The 24,637-nt window shown below is 37.3% G+C and overlaps 1 protein-coding gene across 1 annotated transcript; it reads left to right on the forward strand.

The window, feature by feature from the left end:
- The first annotated feature begins 2,707 nt into the window (after window positions 1–2,707).
- c1ql4a (complement component 1, q subcomponent-like 4) lies at window positions 2,708–23,652 on the forward strand. Its single transcript, XM_065285602.2, has 3 exons — window positions 2,708–3,122; window positions 3,759–5,281; window positions 22,030–23,652. Exons 2-3 carry the CDS (start codon window positions 4,739–4,741, stop codon window positions 22,207–22,209), a joined length of 723 nt encoding a protein of 240 aa, XP_065141674.1. The 5' UTR covers window positions 2,708–3,122; window positions 3,759–4,738; the 3' UTR covers window positions 22,210–23,652.
- The last annotated feature ends 985 nt before the right edge of the window (window positions 23,653–24,637 follow it).

Raw genomic sequence — 24,637 nt, forward strand, 5'->3', positions numbered from 1 at the left:
TATTCTGTGACACTATTTGTTCTAGTACTATATATATATATATATATATATATATATATATATATATATATATATATATATATATATATATATATATATATATATATATATATATATTGTCAAGAAACAGTCGGTGAAATCCAAGCTTACTTCTATACACAGTAAGAGACGCTTGAGTCATCGGCAGTAGCATAAACATAACGCAAAACATGAGTCAGGTGCATGGTACTTGTTCCATAGGTTCCACAAGCTTAATATAGACAAAAAGCATCAAATGTCAGAGATTGTCTGCTAAACCCTTAAACTAAACCCTTCTGCAACAGTAACTAAAAGAGAGTGACTAAAACAGGATACGTGACAGAACAGGAAAAATAGACCGAATGATTAAAACGAGACTTGAAAAGTGGACAGAAAAAGAGACAGACAGCTCAGAGACATGTGCATTTTTCAATATTAATCAGTCTCAGTAATATTTTAACAGCCACTAAAAATCCAATTCTCACTATATTGCCTATGACTCCTGGCGATGATTATACACCCATTGTGGCTAAAACCGTACACTGTGTGTGTGTGTGTGTGTGTGTGTGTGTGTGTGCGTGCGTGCATGCGTGCGTGCGTGCGTGCGTGCGTGCGTGCGTGCGTGTGTGTGTGTTTGCAATGGAATGGACTGACATAAAAGTGGAAGTGACATGTTAAACTCAACCCTGTAAAGCACTCATCTCTTCAGGTTTATAGAGAGCAACCACATTTTTTTCTCCTGTTCTTCTTTACTAACACCGGTCAGATGGAAAAGAGATGTGGAGAGCTACGGCTGATAAAAAAAGCCGTCAATATGTATTCCCCCCACTACCACCTTCGCCATTAAACTTTAAAAATGCAGATGTGTGATTAAGCCTGACAGGGAGAAAGACAGGATGAGTTACACTGAATTCTCAATGGATTTGCAAGCAGGCACAATATTTAAACTTTTTAAAGCATTAGCCTTTAAACAGACTGCAAGAGAATTGTACATCTATTTTACATAGAAACAAAATTGAAACCAGTTTTGTGATGTTTTCAACAAATTTACAACATACAAAAGTATTTTGTAATAGGTAACAGTAATTAAACACAATGACAATGTGTCATTTAGCAATCTATACGAGATGATTATGGATCATTGCTTAAATATTTATTTAGACATTATATTGTATACTGAGTGAGGATAAAAGGCGATTAAAGGAAAACACCGTTTTTTATATTTTACTATGTTTTTACCTCAACTTAAACAGATTAATACATACATATCTGTTATGAATGCGTGGACTTAATCTTTGTACAGAGCGTCGTGAATGTGTTAGCATTTAGCCTAGCCCCATTCATTACTTAGGATCCAAACAGGGATGAATTTAGAAGCCACCAAACACTTCCATGTTTCCCTATTTAAAGACTTTTACATGAGTAGTTACACGAGTAAGTATGGTGGCACAAAATAAAACGTGGCGCTTTTTTAAGCAGATTTAAAAATGAGAGCTATACTGTATGGCGGAAGAGCACTTAGTTTGCAGCACTTCGAACTCAGGCGCAGTAATATTGACGTAAGTTTGAACGAGAGGGAGGGTATTCAGGATTGATGATGTTACTGCATCCGAAGTCGAAGTGCTCTTCCGCCATAAAATATACTTCTCATTTTTATCCATTAAAAAAAATGACAGCGCTTTATTTTGTGCCACCATATTTAAATAGGGAAAACATGGAAGTGTTTGGTGGCTTCTAAATTCATCCCTGTTTGGATCCTAAGGAATGAATGGGGCTAGGCTAAATGCTAACAAATTCACAACGCGCTGTACAAAGATTAAGTGCACGCATTGAGAAAAGAGAGGTATGTATTAATTAGTCTATGTTGAGGTAAGAACATAGTAAAATATTGAAAAACAGTGGTGTTTTCCTTTAACCCAGGTATAAATGTGCAAAGAGTGTCAGACAGACAGGCGTCATGGGGCGGTTTCCTGAACAGGGATTAGACTAGTCCTAGACTAAAATAAATATAAGAGCTGTCCAAACTGAAAACAACTTGCACTGACATATCTAAAAATACATCAGTGCCCTTTGTTTTGCCTCAACATGCACATCAGTAATGTTTGTAGTAAGGCATGTTCGTTAAAACTAGTTATATTTCCTAATTAAACTAAGGTCGGTCTAGTCCTGGTTTAAACTAATCCCTGGGAAACCACCCCCATTGGTTTATCGTTTTTTAGAGTGTTGATACTGTAGGTATGTAAAATTAGAGAGAGAGAGAGAGAGAGAGAGAGAGAGAGAGAGAGAGAGCGCACAATAGTCTCTCAGTGTCCTTCAGTAATGAGCTCTTAAAGCCGGAAAACTGAGCCACACACACAATGGCCTTGAAAAGTCACAGTTAACCCAGTCAGACAGATATGCATCACATAGTCATTTTTCTATGCCGTCCACAACATTTTTGTTAATAAAATGGCTTATTGGTAAAATCATTAATCCACGCAGGCTGCTGATATGATAAATGATTAACATTTACGCCACTTTCCCAAGCTATATAATGATTAAGTTGGGGAAAACAGCGGCTGTGTTACCAAACACAGCAAGCTTCCGAACCAGCTAGCATTGGGCATCATAAGCGCGCCCTAGATAGTCAGCACTGTGTGTTTGAGACAGAGCAAGTGAGGATGAGAGGGAGGGAGGAGTCGACCGGAGACAAGAATGAGTGGATAGTGTTTGTGTAGTGTGTGGAAATCTCACAGGTGTCGGAGTCTGAAGTGCAGCGTTGTTGAGCTGTCTGCGTTATTATTTCTCTCGACGAAAAAAGCGGGAAAGTTGCATATTCACGCACACTTACACGCGCTGCCTACTAAATTAGGGTCCGAAGGGCAAAAGTGATTATAGCAACTTGAAGTAAACTTACCACATTTGACTGGTTAAAACGTTTACTTATCGATATTTCTGCAATTCAAGTCTTGTGTTGGAGGGACGACAGGAGTCTTCGCGTGCAGATGATGCTCGTGAATTTCACGCACCTTTAATTGGCTTCCAAACTTTACAAATTTTAGGACGGACATCTGAGGAAGATTTCTATTTCTAAGTAAACGGAGTACATTATCGTTCAAGTGAGGGTAAGTGTTAACGCATTTTTTGGGTACTTAAAGTTACGTCTTGTGTCACTAGTTTCACAGGTGTCTATAACGTTAACGTCACTGACAGCGCCTTTTCAGGCATTTGTGTCGATTTGTGAAATGTATTACAAATTGTTTTCAAACAAATCTAAAGGTAGTTTTATATTATTGCACTTATTTGCTGCACAAATGTATGCATTCGTTACCGTACATTTATGTAAATTATATGGTTTTATTATAGTAAAAGTATAGTAAGGATGCTTTTGGTGGATTATTTGGAATTTATATTAATGTAGTTTTACTACACAAATACCATAATTATTACTCTATAGTTTCTGCAAAGATACAATAGTACATTTGTGGTTTTACTGCAAATACCAGAGTCAAAATAACTGTAATATAATGGTTAATTTTTGTAACATGTGTGCTTACATTGGTGTTGTTATAGTGCTATTACATAGGCATATTAAGAAAATGAGTCTTGTTAGTATATTAACCACAAGACTGAACAACATATTCAGTTTTTGTCAAATGGAAAGAAATATAAAGATCTGTTTGAGGTAACAGTGAGTATATATATTTTGAAATGAATGCATTTTATCTAAGATTACAGATTTGTATCTCTTCCTCCACCAGTTGGATTTTTCCAGTCCCACCAGCACCTACAGAAGAGGATCACCCATCAATTTTTCCAAACATCCATACAAATAAATAATAATAATACACAAGGATCAATACATTGTGGCTCATCAGGTTTTGAGGCAGGGCATTGGACAAACACACGCCCAGATTTCATTGTGCGGGAGAATTTTAGCACACCAGAAAATCTTGAAACGTGGAACGGATAAAAGATTATCACACTTTAAAGCGAGCATTTGGCATAACTATCAGGTGTTTCGTTGGCTTTGGACCGAATTTTGTTACGCAAGCATAAACCTTTATGAACTGAATTTTGTAATTGTTTATTTTCCAGCTTGCCACTGCCTATAAGAAATCCTAAGTGGACAGAACTTGAAGTAGGAAAACAAAAAAGGTTAATATTGTTCATTTATGCAAAAAAGAGCCTTAAATAGCTTATTGCGTATTACAGAATTCTCTGTACATTATATGGTAGCAATTACCCATACGGTAATGTAAGATTGTTATTAGAAAATTATTTTTGAGCTACCTTATGTTCTTGCATCTAGTGACCCTATAACCATCCTTTATTGTTTTCTGTGCCGCACCTTTCTGTTGCAGCCTCCACTGTTCCTTTCCATTCTCTACCAGATCTTTTGTCCGCTTTCCACCCTGTCCTACCACTAATCCCTTCGCACCCGCTCCTTTCTGTATGCATCGTCCTCTTCTTGGTCTCTTTGTCTCATCCATAAATTCATCTATTACTCTTCTCCCTATTGGCCATATTCTTCTATAGGCGTCTGTGGTGTGTCTTTCCTTTGTGTACCCAAACGCACACTCCCAAACCATTTTTTACACTTTAGCAAGTTTTCTCTCCACCTCGACTTTTCACGCTGGCGGGTACTATTCCACCCAAAGGAGAGGAGGACTTTTTAACGCTTGCTGCCTCCCGGCTCAGCCGCCGCAAGCGTGTCATAGGAGCGGGCGTGGGTGTAGCCATGGTTCTGATCCTACTGATCGCCATCCCTTTACTGGTCCATAGCACTAAGGGAGGAGGAGCTGGCAATGCAGGAAGCCATTATGAAATGCTAGGAAGTTGTCGGATGGTTTGTGACCCCTACACAACGTCTCATGGCCAGGAGCTAACTGCTGTTTCACCAGTACCCCCTGATTTTCCAAACCGGAGGGGAAAATCGGGTTATCGGGGACCCCAGGGAATCCCGGGACCACCTGGTCCACGAGGACCACCTGGAGAGCCAGGAAAGCCAGGTCCGCAAGGGCCCCCGGGTCCTGGCCCTGGTGGTTATGTCCCATCATTCTACAGTCCTAAGATTGCTTTTTATGCAGGCCTACGCAAGCAGCATGAAGGCAGTGATGTGCTCAAGTTTGATGATGTGGTAACCAATGTCGGCAACTACTATGAGCCCAGCACTGGCAAATTCACATGCCCTCTACCTGGCATCTACTTCTTCACATACCATGTTTTGATGAGAGGAGGCGATGGGACCAGCATGTGGGCAGACCTCAAGAAAAATGGACAGGTAAGATTTGATCATTGTTTGTGCTTGTATTGAATTATGTGGCTCTATTTATCAGTTTATTAAATGATGTGGCATTTAATTAATTACATTTGGTAAAATATTAGGAAGGTTTTTTTTATAATTTTTATATACCCCTGTAGCCCCATCCATAAAGGACAAGTATATCGACACCATAAATGGGTTCCTTTTAAATTATAGTTTATAACATATCATTCAGCAGTATCAAAAAGTCACCTAAAGTCATCCACTCAAATATATAAAAAAAATTTGAGGGGTTTTAATAAAGCAAATTTGAAATGCTCTCTGGACTCTGAAAGAAGGAGGGTGCTACAAGTGAGTCTTCACAACAATGCTATAGATAAACCATTTTAGTTTTCCAGAAAAAAAACAATCAGTCAAAAGATCTTAAAAGAACCACTCGAGGAGTTTTGTTAAATTATTTTTTATTTCACTTTAATGGCAATGAAAGTGCTATTAGTCAGTAATTGAAATGCCCTATTTTCACAAATGTAACTTTAGGCATTAATATAGTCATTGATATTTAACAAATTCGACTGTCTTTTGCTGCAAAACCCTCTAAGTGCATGCAAGCTTTTTTGCAAAAACCTCTTCTTTGGAGTAGACACAGTAAACAGTTTCAAAATCCCTAAAGATGCAAATACAAACATTGCAAATTTTGAAATTCAGAATGTAAAAATAAAGAAACTGAACCACACATTAGGGGGCGCTGGGATCCATGTCACTGCGACATTCAGGTTGTATTTAGGTTCATTCTTCTTTATTTCATTTTTGATGGAGGTGGCATTCAGCGGCTTTTGCATCTGAGCTCCTCATTTCTTTTTTACCTTTTTATAGTCTGTAGAAACGTTTCACTGAATAACCTTTTGTGAAAAAGAATGGTTCTGTGCATTTAAATGTTCTTTATGGAACCATTCATCCTATCAAAATACCTTTTAAAAATGTCTTGATGAACCTTGATGATAAAAGGATATTCTGTCTATTTGGCCCCAATATTCTTGACTTGACTCATTATCAACATGCTACAAATTCATGCATAAACTATTGAAATTTTTCCCATGAAAGCTTATTGTTTTAACCAAAGAATGTTTAATAATCCCAAGGGGTGACCATAAAAATTCTACGAGGACAACCAATGGCGTTCATTTCTGTATGTGCAAGCTGTGCAAGCAGATTTATTGTGATATGCTGACCATTTAATAACTAAAATAAACACCATATTTACATCTCACTTTTCACCTTAGGATGTGTCACACGATTCAGCAGACAGATTTGCTGTGGTATGGTCTAGTGCCAGTTTGCACATCAAAATAAATAATGAATGCATAAAAAATTGACAGTTTCCACATTCAGTTGCTCATTCCCTTGACATTAATTAAATACCGAAGGCAGGAAATGGACAAGACGTGAAAAATTTATCCGTAGTGCTTTAAATGGACTGTGTGACCTTTGTGGATCAAGACGCACTGTTGTACCTTTTTTATTTGACGGAGGATCGTATCCTTTTATGAACAGTTTAAACCAAACTATAAAACGTTTATTTGTATTAAACCGCAGAGAAAACCTAGTTTTATGAAGTTGTCGATTGTAAAACGAAAACCACTTGCTTAATACAGAGGACCACCTGTAAAGGTGACCAGAGTGAAGGCAGATTAAATCGGCCCTCTGTCTGTCATGTACAGTCTTGTATTGTCATGCAGGTCTGCTTCCTCTATTAAATCATTCATAACTTTTAGATTGAATCCCCTGCACGTTGTACGTGCCCCCCTCTATTGCATGTCCATTGATTGCTCATTAATTATCTTTTCGGTCACTCAATTACGTCCATTTCGAGCACATCGGGTGGCCCCACTTCACTGTTCACCAGGGCCTGTAATGCAATAGAGAAATGTGTTTGGTAACTGCTTACTATATTAGCTTTATTACTTCCAAGCAACTACGATACCATACAAACACACTACAGTCCACTTGCATTGATATTCTGATATATAAATTGCTCTGTGAGGTCATTCAGGAGGGTAAAATATTTGAGACTGTATTTTTAAAGTCCCCCTGTAGTCGATAATTTTATCACTTAAAACTCATCTTTGAGCATCATAACACTATATGTAAAGGTTTTTTCATGTGACATTAATTTCTCATGCTTTAAAACTTGATTGTAACCTTGCATTATGCAAATTAGCCCTGCCCCTAGTACTCAACCGTACAGATCGGACCATAGATATGAATATGTACATTAGTCCCCGCCTCCACTCTTTCGCACCACCTCGGACCATAGATATACACTTAAATAGATGCTACATTCAGCAGTTTCAGACACATAACTGCTAAGTCCAGTTTCACACAATGCATACATGAACTGCGTGTATGCAGCACTACATTTTTAGCACTGATGTTAACAGGTTAGACTAGAGCTGGGATTGGTTCTGGAGGGCCGGTGTCCTGCAGAATTTAGCTAAAACTTCCCTAAACAGACCTGCCTAAAAGTTTCTAGTCTGCCTAGAAAGACCTTGATTAGCTGGATCAGGTGTGTTCGATTAGGGTTGGAGCTAGGGCTGTCACTTTTGTGAAAAAATCATTTTCGATTTTTAATTTATAAGTGTTCATTGAATCGATTGTAAAATCGATTTTCCATGCCTAAAAAAGACGTTTCCATTTTCAACGCCAAATAACAGACAAATGTAAAGAGAACGCCTGAAACGCACAAGTCAGCAATATTTCTTATTCATTGTCATTAAGTTTCGTGCAGAATAAAAAACAGCAACAGTAGTGCAACATTCTCTAAAAAAATATGCAGAGTGGACTGCTGCCATCAATGAAAAACATTACTGCAGGCTTCAACCGGCTGCTTTTATGATTTAGGCAATTCAAAAATTATTTTAAATAATGATTCGATCCATTTCAAACAACTGTTCAAAAATGAAACTTTAAATAGACTTACTTGAAGTTGAGAACATGCTGTGTATTTTTTTATTAAAAGTAACCGACACTTAGGCGGCACTAGGCAGGCATAATGAAATGCGCAAAAAGAATAGGGCCATTACAAATTATTGGTCAGGAAAACAAGTCGATCAACATTTTAGGGGTCAAGAGCAGAGCGCTTTTCATTCATTATATGTCCATCTGTTGAGAAGACGCACTCCGACCGCACTGATGTCCCAGGGAAAATCGGGTACTTTGTTGCCAGCTGCGTATTTCGTACTGCCAATCTTCCATCACAAAAGCGGGTTGCTGTCAGCTCGCAAGGGTGGCTCCTTGTCATAACTCCTTCATCTCCTGTAACGTCACAATTTCGACGCTCTCTTGTGTTGCACAGGTTTATTGACGTTGTCCTCCATTTTCTTTGCAAAACACTAGATGCAGCGATTGAAAGCGTGAAACTATAGGTGCGTAAAATTGCTGGGTATTTTCTGTCTAGCTTTCGCACACCTACTGCACTTTCGAAATTATTTATTTTCTTTTTCTGCTTGTTTGTGAGTTTTGTTACATCTATATTTTTAACTGTTTAATTCTTTTAAAATTAATAGTGTACATATTTGGTTAAAATCGATTGCCTATTTTCGTTTTCGAAACTTTTTTTGGTTGGTCTGATCGATTGTGCAATCGATTTTCGAACGAAAAGTGACAGCCCTAGTTGGAGCAAAACTCTGCAGAGACACCGGCCCTCCAGGAGCCGGATTGGACACCCATGGACTAAAGCATTCACAGTGCACATGTAAGGATCACAGAAGTAAAGCTGTGCTGCAGTCTTGTCATTGCCGAGTCTATGGGGGATCCACATCCCACTGACCCATTCGTAGGAAACCAATTTCAAATCACTGTTTTGAGACTTTCTTTGAAAAACGTAAATGTTATTATGTATAATAGTGGGAAAGAATGGAAAAGTATGGGAGAATCCCGGGAAAAACAGAAGAGTTGATAGGTAGGCGACAGGGGGACTTTAAACTTTGTTTAAAGAACAAAAACATAAAAATGCTATTAAGGATATTTTAGGATATTTCAAGCAAATTGATGACATTGACCAACAATGCAAAGCATAGATGCATTTTCACTGGCGTTCTCGGACTTTTGTGCCCCACTATAGGTTTTTAAAGAAGCTCATAGGATGCAGAAACATGCAGCTACATATTGAGAAGTACAGAGCATTCAAAAGTGAAAATGCTAGATTTTTTGACAGATGCTGTGAGACTGGAATTCTCAGAAGTGTCATTTAAAAACAGACAATGGTCCGTTGGGATTAGGGGGTTTATGTTAATTTGTAAAAGGTTATTTTTGATTCCTGACAAAACCATATAGCCATATAGATTGAACAGGACAGGTTCTCTGAGCTAAGGTTTCCCAGTAATCTATTCTATAACTAGATCTGTTACTTCCAAGCTTTTCAAGGGGTTGTAAAAGACTTGACAATTACAATAATATCTAGATCATGATACCATAACATTGTAACTTTTTAAGTTAAGTAGTCTATATATTGAACCAGAGGCGTCATGCCCATTCAAACTGAGGGGGCACAGGCCCTTAAGTTTTCTGAGCCAAATGGATTTTGCATGCAACCTCCAAATCAAAGAAACGTTACTTGTCGTTACTTTTATTATTCTGTTACTTGTCTTTATATATGTTTAAAGGGACTGTAAGTAGGATTTTAAGTGTTTTATTAATCAAAATCAATGTCTTTATTCATAAATATGTCCTCATTGGTGTCAAATGACCTCTGTCAATGATCTGACTTTTCTTTGTAAGCTTAGAATTTCTTCTCTTTGCTTACATTGAACGGGTAAGTCCAAGGAGGCTTCCATGCCGTTCCGCCGTATTGATAAACTATTATAGCAGAGGTGGACAAAAAGCACTAGCCTACCAACGCGTTTCCACAACGTTTTTTTATTCAGAACACGTGAACCAGCTGAAACTGACAAGGAGATCAGTGAGTACATAACGGCTACCGTAGTTGCAACACGCATTTGGAAAAGCAAGGCGCTAGAGAGCACTATTCGTTTAAATGCAAAATACAATTTCACCACTAGATGAGGGTTAATCATACTTACACTCCCTTTAATATGCACAATATTATCAGTTCTGTTCTGTAATTTTGTCACTTTTCAGAGATTTATGCCGTTTTGATTGTGTTACATATTACTTTATTTGTGAGAAAGTCAGACCCAACAGCGCAGTCGCAGACGTCATCAGCATCTGAGGGCGGTCGCGGGCTCCTTTCTGCTGCATTTTGCAATCTGAAGAATTATAACGTCATTAAACAGAATGTAAATAAACAAAAAATGCAATTTCAAATGTCAATACACTCTAAAAATGGCTGGGTTATTTTTGACCCATAATGGGGAAATATTGGGTAGAACACGTGCTGGGTTAAAAATTACCCCATGCTGGGTCAAAAATGACCCAATGTTGGGTTGTTGTTGTTATGCAAGCATGGGGTATAATAACCCAGCAGTTGGGTTAAAATAACCCAGCATGGGGTAATTTGTAACCCAGCATGTGTTCTGTCCAATATTTACCCAATATGGGTCAAAAATAACCCTGCCATTTTTAGAGTGAAAATGCCAATATGTCATCATTCTGATTGAATTAATTGATATAAGTATTTGACATAACGGTACATTCACACGGGGCATAAGCGTTAACGCGAAGGCTTGTCTGAAGCGTGGCCAACAGCCAATCAATGTGGCCGCAACACAAGCTCCGGTCTTCCATAAACGTAATTGGCTGGCTCTGCCTAGGTTATTTGCATAAGGCAATATGATTGGCTGACGCACGCGTTGCCGCTTGAAAAGTTGAGAAATGTTCAACTTCTGCCGCGAGCAACGGCACTGACGCGGCGCCGACGGATCCACAATTCAGTTCGCCAACGCTTGACATCACCCATTAAAAGTGAATGGGAAGCGTCAACGCTTACGCCACATGTGAATGCGCCGTAAAAGTTAGTCAACATATTTATTTTGGTGGTTTTCAGATGAAGGCAAGGGGGCTCAAATTGTTAGAAATGTAAGTGGGAGTGCCAAGGAAAAGACTGAACGCTATAATATTTATTTTAATGTCTGTTTATGTACAAATTTGTGTAAGCTGTGCACACTGTGCCCCCTTAAAAAAACTGAAACATGTCTCCCCTGTATTGAACTATAATTGCGATATATTGAAATTTCTAGTCGTTTTAATTTTTGTGCAATATTCTTGGTCAAATAGAAATTATCAAAGGTTTCACATGCTTACAGACTCTCTGTGATTGACAGTCATCTTATTATTCTGGATAAAATTAAAAATTTAACGAAGTATGGATTGATTTCTATGTGTAAGGATTCCTGTTATGAGAATGTTATAGAATATTGCAAAAACATATTTATTTATTTATAAAATATTGATGAAATTGATTTTTACCACCCACCCGTACACTATATACAAGTAAACCCACAGATTTGCACTTAACCCAAAGCTTTTTTAGATTTTGTTTTTTTAAAGGAACCACACATACTGTACAGTATAGAAAATAAGAAAGTAAATGCTAAAATATATCATAATTTTATTTTCTAGCACCTTGATTCTTCTTGAAAATAAGTTTTGACACAGTCATCCTGTATCTTCATTTTGGAGGCCATGTTCAATATGGCACCCCAGTGGGCGAGTGTGCGGTCCACAAGCAGAAGTGTACAAGTGAATTTTGATATAGACTAAGAGAAGGACACAGGGGGTAGCCATGACAGTTAAGAGCATGGAGGAATCAACCATGCTGGTTGACAGAACGATCAGGGGAGGGAAGGAAGATAGATGGCTTAATAGAAAGCCGCAGACAGTGGGCAGAGAGACGAGACTTCTGGGAGGCTTACGAATGAATACAGAGCTTTAGGCAGATGGAGAGCCACCAAACATGTCAAACCTTGACAGGTTAACAAGGCGGCTTGAAGTGTAAAAAAAACGACTGAATCCTGACACTAACATTTGTTTGCTAATTATGACTGTCTATGAATGTTATGATGCTAATTAATAGAGAGAAGTATCATACAGTAGGTATCCTCAAGAGCATGGCATGCATGTTGCTCTACCTAGTTTTGGGCATGTGTGACCATCTGCTAGATCATTGTGCTGTGGTTTTGATGGCTTGTGATAGCTGGTCTCTTGATACTGACTGGTGATGGTCCGCTCATTGCTGGACCTCAGACTGTGTGGCTAAAGAGTCCCAAGAGTTTGGTGAGATTGTCACTGTTAAACGGTCTGTGAGTTAATGCCCTTTTCGCAGTGTTTCCAAAAACATTATTATTCTTCTTTGGTAGAGTTTACTGGAGACTGGATATTGTTTAGCTTTGTCATTAAAATGATTAAAATGGTGATTATTATTATACAGAATACTAGGCTATACGAGTTAGGTAATCTTTCTGTGAAAACCATGCCAAAGTCTTATAAGATCACTGATTTCATATTGATTTAAAGGGGTCATCGCATGAAAAAATGACTTTTTCCATGTTTAAGTGCTATAATTGGGTTCCCAGCGCTTCTATCAACCTAGAAAATGTGAAAAAGATCAACCCAGTAACTTAGTTGTTGTAAACCAACACGTGAAAAAATAGGTCATTGAAATTTGGCTCTCCTTATGATGTCATAAGGAGCTCTTATTATAATAATACCGCCCCTTAATCTGCACTATCCAACCACAGCACTGCCATTTAGTGCAAAGAGAAAGAGAAAATAATTCACAGCACAATTGAGTTTCAATTGCATCAAATCACCATTATTGCGATCAGTGTTTGCACTTCATTCGCATTTTAAAGGACAACGGCACATTTTTGCACACACCTACAAAGTGGCAATTTTAACATGTTATAATAAATTATCTATGTGATATTTTGAGCTAAAACTTCACATATGTGCTCTGGAGATAGCAAAGATTTATTTGACATCTTAAAAAAGTCTTGTGAAATGTCCTCTTTAATTTTTGACATGGCCTAGGTCAATATTAAAGATATCTTTGTTATATTTTCACATAAGGTTCTTTACATTATATTGGATAATGTTATGTAGACAATAGTAAAAAAATTACATAAAATGACTTTAACTGGGTTTTCACAGACAGGGTCACATGTCATTATTGCAAAATTGCATTGATTTCAGTGTGATTTAGGGCTGGGCAGTATATTGTGCTTTTGTAGTATATTTGTATTTTTTCCCAGCGGGATACAGAATGTGATAATATGTGACCCTGGATCACAAAACCAGTCATAAGTCGCACATGTATAGCAAACAATAGATTGTATAGGTAAAAATTATTGATTTTTTTAAGCCAAAAATCATTAGGATATTGAGTAAAGATCATCTTCCATGAAGATGTTTTGTAAATTTTCTACTCTAAATATATAAAAAATGTATTCATCATTTGTAATATGTGTTGCTAGGACTTCATTTGGACAACTTTAAAGGCGATTTTCTCAATATTTTGATTTGTTGGCACCCTCAGATTCCAGATTTTAAAATAGTTGTATATTGACCAAATATTGTCCTTTCCCAACAAATCATACATCAATGTAGTACTTATTTATACAGCTTTTTTATTATCTTAATTAAAAAAAGACCATTATGACAGGTTTTGTGGTCCAGGGTCACATATCGTCTGTCGGTATGATCTGATATGAGCCTTCTTCTTTGTAAAAGTGAAGCTTGCATGTTGTGCAGTTGTATATTTTCAAACAGAGAATAATAAAAAAATTTATTTTATTTTTCTAATACACTGTTTTATTAAAGGTGATTGTGACACCTCACAAGAGTCTTGCATGTAAACATTTATTCCACTTTGCAGAAAATACATCTTTGTTTATACTGAGAAATATGTTTGTTATTTGCATTTATTTTAAAAAAAGTGACATTTACTCCATCGACACAACTTGCACAAATAATAGTTTTTTTTTCCTTTGCATAAGCTTGACTCATGTCATTATAATGAACACATTTAGCTTTTAGTGTAAGAGAAGTGTTTTAGAATTTTTTTTCATATCCTTTAAAACTGAAGAATGAATGTTGAGGAACCTTACAACAATTCATTTGTTCAGTGCCAGATGGGAAGGATTCATAATAATGCCCTCTTAAATATTTAATGAAGTCATTTAATATTTCTTGTAATTAATTTGCTACTTTGCCCACTCAGGAAGACTTGCGTTGAAATGTAATCTTCGTGTCTAAACATTTAGTCAACGCATCACAGCATCTGCTAAAATTCAAATATATTAATATATAGAGTAAAAAAGCACCATGTTATAATACCATAGTCACATTTTTACCTGTCCAGGTTTGCTTAAAACATCAGATAACCTAAATACATTTGTTCTAATGATATTATCGTGCTTACGTTACTAGTGGCGTTTTATGGTTTCTGTGCCTCTTGAATAATGGCTTGTTTTTGTCTTAATGCTAATGTGAGCCAGAGTCAAAATATGACACCGGGGTTGTATGTCAGCCCTGATTTAACGGCTACACGTCTTCTCTCCTGTCACTAACTCGTGCTGTTAATCTTTTAATTTATACTCCTGTGTTCCCAGTGTAGGTTTCCAAGTACCCTTAGCCAAATCCCCTGTTCAAAGGAAACTTATCTACATCATCCTCTCTGTTGGTTAATCGTTCCACCATTTCTTTTTCTCTTTTTCACCTGTCACACGCTCTTTTAATAGACCTCCGAAAGGTCGAGCTCTTTCACACGACAGTGTTAAAAATGCCATTGCCTGTCTGTTAATGACCAGCACCTGTACTAATAAAAGTCTCCAGAGCAGCAGAAATATAATACGTTTCTTTAGTATTCTCTAATTGTGATAATCCTTAATTGTAGAGGAGTCTTGTTAAATATTTATTTAATATTTATTATTACAGATTAGTAAAGCTTGCATGCATACTGTAGTTCCTCGATTGATATAAAGGTCATGGGTTCGATTCCCAGGTAACCCACATACTAATTAAAATCTATTATGTCGCTTTAGATAAAAGTGTCAAATGCATAAAACCATGCTGGGGTCATTCGTAAACGTTTATTTTCGCACAAGGCTTGAAACGATGATCATCAACACGGGTGTTCACCCCAAACACAAAAAGCTTGTAACAGATGTCCTGGTGTGCTCACGGGCCATTAGTATAAAATGCCAAGCTCGTACTGTATGCCAATTAAACATAACTATCCGAAGAAGCCGAATGAATTTTAGTCTCCCTTCGAGGAGCTATTCAATAAATGTTCAATTTTTGTTTAGTTTTCTCCTTCCCCTTCTACCGCTTGGTCCCTTAGGTAAGTTTAAGAGCTAGTTTTCCATTGTCTCCGCTCTAAGAGGTCTGTATATCAACGGGAATGAATCCTGTCAGTTTTATTACCTCTGGAGCACAGCCCCACTGATAAAAACAAGACTTCATATACCCTCACATCTCCACGCTCTCACAAAATAGCCTTATTTCAGCCTGTTATCCTACCCCCCTCGCCTCTACCCTTGTCTTTCTCCCAGCACGCACCTCTGCTTATGTACAAAATGCCGTTGCAGTCGGACCCCCCCCCCACACTCTATTTATTCGGCCTCCTGAAATGAAAAAAAGCAAAAGCCTCCCGGCAGGCCCGAGGGTCCTTGCTTGAGATCAAGTCGGCGTGGCGCTTCACAAGAAGTCTGCTCACGTCAATATCCATCTTCACCGCAGTCAACTAATCCTACGACGGCTCTCTCTCTCTTTAAGATAAGCTTTCATATCACTTTTATACACCCCAGATATGGGAAACATCTAACAAGCGCACTTGGCGAGAGACACCCAAGCCCCAGGTGTTCCTCCTGTCGTTCAGATACAATGAAACTGATCCCGAAAATCCAAGACATGAATCAATGGGAGGGCGGAGAGGTCTTAAATGTTCCGCGCTGGATGTCCGCTAATTAAAGTGACCGCTCACAATTTCATATCGAACGTCGGAGTACGCCTGAGGGAAGACTGCCCCTTTGCCCGGTTAGCCAAAATAATGAGGAGAATGACATGCGCTCTGTGTCGATCTGGAGAGGAGGCCAGGCCATCACTGTCAGACGTAAAAATGATGCACACGGCGTATTGATCGCATCAATTGATGACTTGTTCTGGGTTTATATTACATCCTCGATGAAATGGCTTTAAATTCTCATACCTATACATCAGAAAAAATCAGAGCTGATATATGTTGACCATCTATAAAAAACACATCATAATAACACAGATCAGTATTCAATGATGCATGCCGAACGGTATGTTCACCCACTCAATATACAAATGATTGACCTGGCCATTCTGCAGATGCCTGTATTATGAGTAATAGAGTATAGCTATACCATCTTGATGTGAGAGAGTTGCGGCAGTTTATTTTTATGTGAGATGCAGTCAGGAAAGAAGGTTTCTCAAGAGACTGGCAACCCAGCACAATTTTAACAGTTTGGTTCTGGCTACACACTACAGAGACAAGAAATGTTTCACACATCATGCTTCAACACAACAAATAGATACCTTCAGGTGAAACGGTACAGTTTGTCTCTTATATTTTTGTATTTTTTATAAAGTCGGTTTTAAAGCTTCATACAGTGAAAATGTAGGGGAGAGTGGGGCACAACCTAACGCTTTTTGGTTTTGGCTAAATAATTCAAAAAAATATTTGAGTTTGATTAATTATATTTTTACACAAGCAACACACACATCTCTACTACAAATGAACATTTGTCCATTCTTGGACAATTACACCAAATGTGACAGAAGTGCAAACGTGACAACTTACCCCATAGGTGGAGTTAATAGTAACAGGCAGGGGGTTAGTTGTAACACTTGCTAAAAATTAAGATTGCAGGCAAATATTTCAATACTATTTTGTCTATATACTTGAAGTGGATATTGTTTATATATCTATCTATAATAGACAGGTATCCACACTGTATTCATTTATCCAGCCCTTTTCTAACAATAGTTCAATTATAAATGGATACAAATGTCTAAATATGTGAGAAAACGCAGCACAATTATGACAAACATTTTTTTATATGTGACCCAGTCTGTAATAACCATACTACAGTTTCAAAATCAAATTCTGAGATAATGAGCATCAAAGTCTGATTTTAGCCATTCATCTCATTATGATTTTAATCTTTGACGTGACCGTATTTAATCAATATTAAAGATATGAACGAAAATAAATTTGACACATGATTTTTGATAAGACAGGCACATTTATTTTGTTGGCAGCCAGCAATCATTCATGTGTAGCCTATTTAAAACAACAGCAAGAATTAGGCTTACGTTAGCGGTTTTCATATCGTAAGTGCTGAGGGGTTAGTTGTAACACAGCGTTACAATTAACCCAGCTGCGTCAAAATATTTTCAAGCCCACCAAAAAAGTTGCTAAGAGCTGCAGACATATTTCAAAACGATGCTATGTTTTAGTCAACAAGACACTGATTGATATGACATAGCATTTGATTTGGTATCTTACACACCTAACTCAGAAACCGAAAAAAAATGATGAAAAAATTTACTTGCATGCCACCAAAACACTCGTTCATCAATAACTCTCTGGAAAAACATTATAAATTTCCAATAATTTGCGGGAGATCGTCTTTTGGCAGCGTGAAACAAATACTGGAAAAACAAAATGCTCAACCTTGTGCAACAATGTAAACAGTCCGTTTTACAACTAACCCCGCATTAGTTTTTGCCCAGCACACCCCTACTTAATATCGCAACTGGCTGGTATGTAGGATTTCTGCAATGCAAAATTTATTTTTCAGTGCTATAGATCTTCATATAATAAAATTATACACATCAATGCACATCTAAATGATAATAGTCACCACTCAGGATGCTGTGCGGATGTTGACAGTATCGCAGTAATGGTAATCGAGTGGATATTAGATTATGGATGCTAGGAGGGAGTTTATCTTTGTCTAGGTTCAGGTTTTTATATGTCTTCCATGTTGCAGTTAATAAACCAAGAGGTATATGATAAGCTTTATAAGGATGTTTACTATGCATGTAATTATTATTCCTAGAATAGACTATGGTAGAATCGCTCCGCATGTCTGACAGAGATTGATTGGCTATAACATGGCTGAACGAAATGCCAGACCATCAATGTCTGTCACCTGACTGGCAGGAGCTTGCATTTGTATTTGTTGTTTTTAAAATACTTAAGCAAAATGCTGACAGAGACATAAGACTTACTACTTGTGAAAGATGTAAAGTGCACAAAAGTGTTTTTTCTGGTTTCTTACAAATAAAAACCTTCTTAATTGCATCTCTATTCAGAAATGTACGTCTGCTTGACCACATGACTAAGCCCAATTTAAAATGTTAACAAACAAGTTTCAGATCCACTGCTGGGAGTCAATATAGCAGATCTCTCAAGCAGAATTTAAATGAGTCCATGTCTCTGGTAAACAGTCTCATCGTGGATTGCACGGTATACGTGCACTTGAAATTAAATTCAACAGGTCAATACGGGGAAAGGACAGTGTGTGTTGTGTGCATACCTCATATCAAGCTTATTTTACAGGTTTGAGTAAAATAGCATAACCCGTTTACCTGCACCCCCGTCTGGTTAACCTGACTGGCCTTTATCTGAGTATCATTTAATAATGACTCAATTCCATTACCATAGAGATGAAAAACAGGGCTTCTTTGATGCCAACAGAGCATCTGCATGTTAAGATATCTGTTTTAGTGGTTACTGCTTTATTCCAGATGCATCAAAATGTAATAACTAAAACTGTGTATACTTTATCTTCTCAAATATGTGTTGTTACTGCTACATTTAAAAACGGCTTATAAGAGTGCCAAAGTGCTTGCACTTGCTTCACAATGATGTTTCACAATGAATTCAGCCTTCGTCTTCTGATCTTTCAAGACTTCAGGGTCAGCGTGATATAAAATTAAACATGTATGAAAATGAGGTTGATAGATGGCTGTAAATGAAAAGTTCAGAAGCAAAACCCTCTTAAGTGCGTATGTTTTCTGATAAATGAGCATTTTTTTATCAGGCTCTTATGTTTTGGTTCAGTAATTCACTTTAACGGCAATTAAAAGGTAATTAGTCAGCAATTGAAATACCTTATTTTCACAAATGTCCCTTTAGTCATTTCATTGGTAACAAATTTGATCTAATTGCATGCAAGCTGCAAAGCATTGTAAAAATGAAGAAATGGAGGCACACATTAGCGGATGCTTTGATTCACGTGACTGCCATCATTCATCCAATTAATCTTCCATGCACTTAGAGGACTTTGCTGAAAAATCGACGTGACGTTTAGCGGAACTGGTATTTCTTAAAGGTCACGTTTTCCTGATTCCATTTTTCAAACTTTAGTTAGTGTGTAATGTTGCTGTTAGAGCATTAATAATACCTATACAATGATAAAGCTCAAAGTTCAATGCCAAGCGATATATTTTCTTAAACAGAATTCGCTTTTCAAAGCCTACAGCGAACGGCCGGTTTGGACTACAGCCCTCTATTTCCCGGTTGAATGACATCAATATTAGAGTTTTTGACTAAGCTCCGCCCACAGGAATACGTCAGTCGCAGCTAAGCTCAAATGGCTCTGCTAAGCTAAGCTGCTGTCGAATCACAAAACACAAAACAAGCCACACAATCAGAACTCGATACGTATTTCTAAAGGAAGGGACTTCATAGGAGAAGGAAGACATCAGACCGTTTTTAGCACAGTGAAAACAGTGTTTTAGAGATTTTATGAAAAATACTGTTTTTACACACAAAACATAAACATATGTTATATTGCATATCGTAAACACAATCAAGGCTTCAAAACTCAGGAAAAAATAAGCTCAAAGGAATAAAGGACCTTTACGCGTATTTGAAGCGAAGGTCATGTTTTGCATATCAGTGTAATTAATGTGATAAAATTATTATAAATACGTCTTGTGCTGCATTCAGGATGGGGAAAATCTATATTTTTTCCTATGGTACTGTATCATTGCTGGGTGTAACTAGTTACTGTAATTTAATAACTTTTCCTTAAAAAAGTAAAGTAAGTGATTACTTTTATTTTTCTAGTAATTTAAAGTCGCAATGAAAGTAAAATAAAAAACTGTAATTTGTTTTGTAATATTGTGGTATTTTTACATATGATTTATCTGTGAGCTTCATAAATTTTTTAAAATTGCAGGTGGGCGGGGTCTGGGAGAATATCGCTGCGATTAGCAATTAGCAACACGACCCAACTTCAAATGATCCAATCAGATCTCAATGGACAAATTCAAATCCAGCCCTGCCTTATTTCATTTCAGAGGCCGGTTTTACTCGGATACACGTCACCACGTGGAAAATTAGGCAATTGATACTTCCGTTTCATGGCGACTTTAAAGGCACACCGTGGAACTTTTTGGCCACTAGAGGGTGCTAGACATGTATTTTTCAAGTCTAGCGCCCCTAGAGGCCACAAGCACTGCAGCACTGTCACAAAGGAAAAGAAGACAACTCTTTAGGTTACAAAGTGTGCCTTCCAGCATGTCGTATGAATATAATTTCATGGGTTTTATTTTTTTCAAACGCCAAAAAATCACTAAGCTCACGTTTACAAGCCAGATGTAACGGTGGTCGCTTGGTTAAAGTTTATATTAAAAAAAATTGCCTTAAAGGGGAATCGAACCCAGATCGCCCATGTACACTACTACGGCGCCACAGTGTCACGTGTTATAAATCTCTCTCTACACTCTCCAAGTAGCCTCCAGTAAAATTCACGTTAAAAAAAAAAAAAGAGTTCGGGCGCCAGTCAGGACTTATATATGCAAGCAATATAACATTACTCACTAGTCCAAAATCATGACTGCCAAGTCAGCATCGGTCAGGAACCCCTCCTCCTCCTTTAGTTCACGCCAGCAAGCGAACGCTGGCACAATATTGATCCTCGTCCTTCATTTTATTCTGTCACTCTCCCGTTATCTCTTTCTGGTCTCCTCCGACAAAACCTTGGGTTTCTTTTTCTTAGTTGCTGCTTAAGCCATGACAAAAACATCAGAAAATAAATAGTTGCGAATTTGAGTAAGTGGAGGAAGTGACGTATGCCGTAAAGCAGATTTTTGTAGTTTTTTGTTTTGTGCTCGGGTTACTACCCGAAACCCCAAGTTTAAAAGTATGAGTAAAAGCGATACAGACCCCCTCAGGATGGTAGGCATGCATTCAACCTACTTTTTAAGTCGGTGCACCATCACAAGGGTCTTGAAAATATATTATGAAGGTTGAATAACTACAAAGTGTCACTTTAATTACAGTTACTTCTGTTGTAATTGAATTATGCTGTGTATGGACTGTAGTCCAATAATTTATGTACTTTTATATGATTTATTTGAGCCGTTTCAAGCCTATCTTTGTATCATTTACTTACTAAATAAGAATTAGAAAGTATAGGAATAAGTAATTAACATTTAGAGATAGTAATTTGTACATTAATCTAATTACATGATTTAATATGTAATTGGTAACTAGTAATTAATTACTTTTTTTAATAACTTACCCAACACTGTACTGTATGAGTATTCTCACACCAGTTATCAATAATTCTAAATAATTTTCATAAGAAAATTAATAGAAACTAAAAGATTGACCACCTTTCTGTGAGTCTTTCAGACTATACAGTAATATTAAGTACATATACAGATTTTCCCAATACAGCGTTGACCCTTGTTGTGAGGGACAATGAGTTAAGCTGCTCTGCGTCCTTCCTCTAACCATGCCTTCATTTTTCCGTGTGTGACAGGTGAGGGCCAGCGCTATCGCCCAGGATGCCGATCAGAATTATGACTACGCCTCCAACAGCGTGATCCTGCATTTAGACGTGGGAGACGAGGTGTGTGTGCAGCTGGACGGAGGGAAAGTCCACGGCGGAAACACCAACAAATACAGCACGTTCTCCGGCTTCCTCATTTACCCCGACTGACCTGCTCAGTTCCTCCGTAATGCTGCTCTATAGACACATATAAAGTACTGTGCATAAACACACACACACACATTTAAATACACACATGCAATTACCCACACGCTCAACGGGCTTGAAAGAAACGGACGAGTAATGAAGTACAAGGGCTTCACAGATGGGAACTATTAAACTATAGCCTACCTTCACAAAAGCAGGTGGATTCCTGACACGCTGTTTGTGTTGTGTGTAAATTATAATCTTCAACCTAATACAAAGAGAACTTCCCAAAATTAAAATGCATATATATATATAAATGTCTATATCTATCCTGAACTCTGACACGCTGTCAAATTTTTATCCATTACATTGTGTGCTTGTCAATGTACTTGTCTTTACATTTTGTGTATCTGTCAGAATCAGTCACTACGATTCACAGAAATGAGAGAAGTTCTGTTCACTCTCGGAGTTTAGTTAACATGCTTTATGATGTTTCGATAACAGATGCATTTACACATGGCTGGGCTTGGGACAGACAAAACCGGTTATTAAATGTACTCATCACCATTCAGACAGCCAGTCCAAATAGCGTAACACAGCGTAGTGATTAAGTCTTCTGGTTCAATACATTTGACTTAAAGTCACTCGGAAATATGACGTGTATGTGTGGTCACACAGGAGCGAAATTAAACACCGAACGGCTCACCATAGCCACATGGATGGATTTCTGATATGTGTAAAGAACCTGGCCCAGACCAAATAATTAATATATTGAGCTGGACTGAGTAGACCCTTCCATTTAATCCAATACAATTTATTTATTAATACGAAACTTACCTCTTTCTAAGCAAAATGTTTTAACATAAAACTAAATATGACTTTTATTACTATTTAAGGCTAAGATGTTTTATCCCACTAGAGAGGTTATGTTATAATATAGGAAAGTTTAATTGATCCTAATTAATTACAATCTAAAACTCCGGTTTTGAAATCAAAATGTGAAAAGTTATCAGTTGACATGCACATAAAATTAATATCACAGTCACAAAATGTTTTATTTGAATTTATTTATAAAGTATATATTTTAACATAAATTTATTAATTGTTTATTTTAAGCATATTATTATTATAAAATATATTTATATTATTTAATAATTAATTTAATTAAAATAAATTAATTTTTTTATGTTAGTTAATTTGCAAAGTATAGATTTTGTTTGTCAATAAAGGAAAAAAACATATAAAACATACAAGGCTTTAACTTTTGATAAAAACAGCACACATCTACATGTAACTATGATTTTATAGACTTACTTTATAGATACACAATATATAATCCTTATATTTTAACATTTAAACAGAAACAGTTGCTGACACAAGTCAAGCCATGTGCAAATACGCTGATAACATATCAAAACAAATAAAAACATTCCCTATTAATAAACAATTCATTAATAAACAATATTCAAACATCTCTGCTTCATTTTTATGTAACATTTACGCAAGGCATGGGCCGGTTACCGGTTTCAATGTATACCGAGGTTTTAAGAAGTCAATGTTTCAAAACCACTAACATTTTCTGTAATACCTTTTGCAAGGTATGAACTGGGTTTACACAAAAACATTTTTTTTAAGAAAATTATAATTTATTATTTTCACCCAGCATACATGTCGTAGGTTGCTTAAAAATAAAATGTGTTGTGTCCAGTTAAAAAGTTGTTACGTATACGTCTGAAAATAACACATTTTAGTGTTGCGATATCAAAACCGCAATAATGTGATACCGTGGTATTTTTGCTTAAGGTTATCATACCACCAAAATCTCATACCGGTCCATGCCTTATTTACGCATGCTAAAATACTAGAATTAAATGCACAGAAATATGGAAAACACTTTTCCAAATAAATAATACACTCAATGTCTGAAACGGCAAAATGTTATGTTTACCGAACACAAAACCATTATGAATGAAAAGGCAGGCAAAGCAAAAACAACAACATTGTCTGACACTACCTGTGTCAGTGCTAAAGCGAAGGGAAAAACCTTTAATTAAAAGCAAGAGGTAATGACATTCTGGCCTTAAAGCTTTGGTGAATCTGTAGCCAGTGGGAATATGTGGGGGATCGCTGCGTGTCCGTGGCCAGCCTCCTTTCGCTCTCCTGCCAGATTCCAGTTGAAAGTTAATTGGACGGGGAGAGGCCCGAGACTGCCCGAGCCGAGGCCCATTAGTGATTCCCCTGTCGAATGCAGAGCCACGAGGATCACAGACTCACAAATAGGCAGATTAAAATAATCAATACACTTCACTCGCCTTCCAACACATTCACACGAGCGCGCACGGAAACCAACCCGCACGAGCGTATACACACACGGCCGCACAGAATGAATTCAGTAATTAGTGGAGGACCTATTCACCATTGGTGTATGAGTCTCGGCTCTCTGGCTCTCGCT

This window comes from Paramisgurnus dabryanus, chromosome 21, assembly GCF_030506205.2.
Source record: "Paramisgurnus dabryanus chromosome 21, PD_genome_1.1, whole genome shotgun sequence".
In the NCBI taxonomy this organism is placed as follows: Eukaryota; Metazoa; Chordata; class Actinopteri; order Cypriniformes; family Cobitidae; genus Paramisgurnus; species Paramisgurnus dabryanus.

What these genes read in the sequence shown, in the direction of transcription:
- c1ql4a (XM_065285602.2), top strand. Translation starts at nt 4,739, where the DNA reads ATGGTTCTGATCCTACTGATCGCCATCCCTTTACTGGTCCATAGCACT. An exon ending in ACCTCAAGAAAAATGGACAG is followed by an intron (nt 5,282 to 22,029) that starts GTAAGATTTGAT and finishes CGTGTGTGACAG; the next exon opens with GTGAGGGCCAGCGCTATCGC.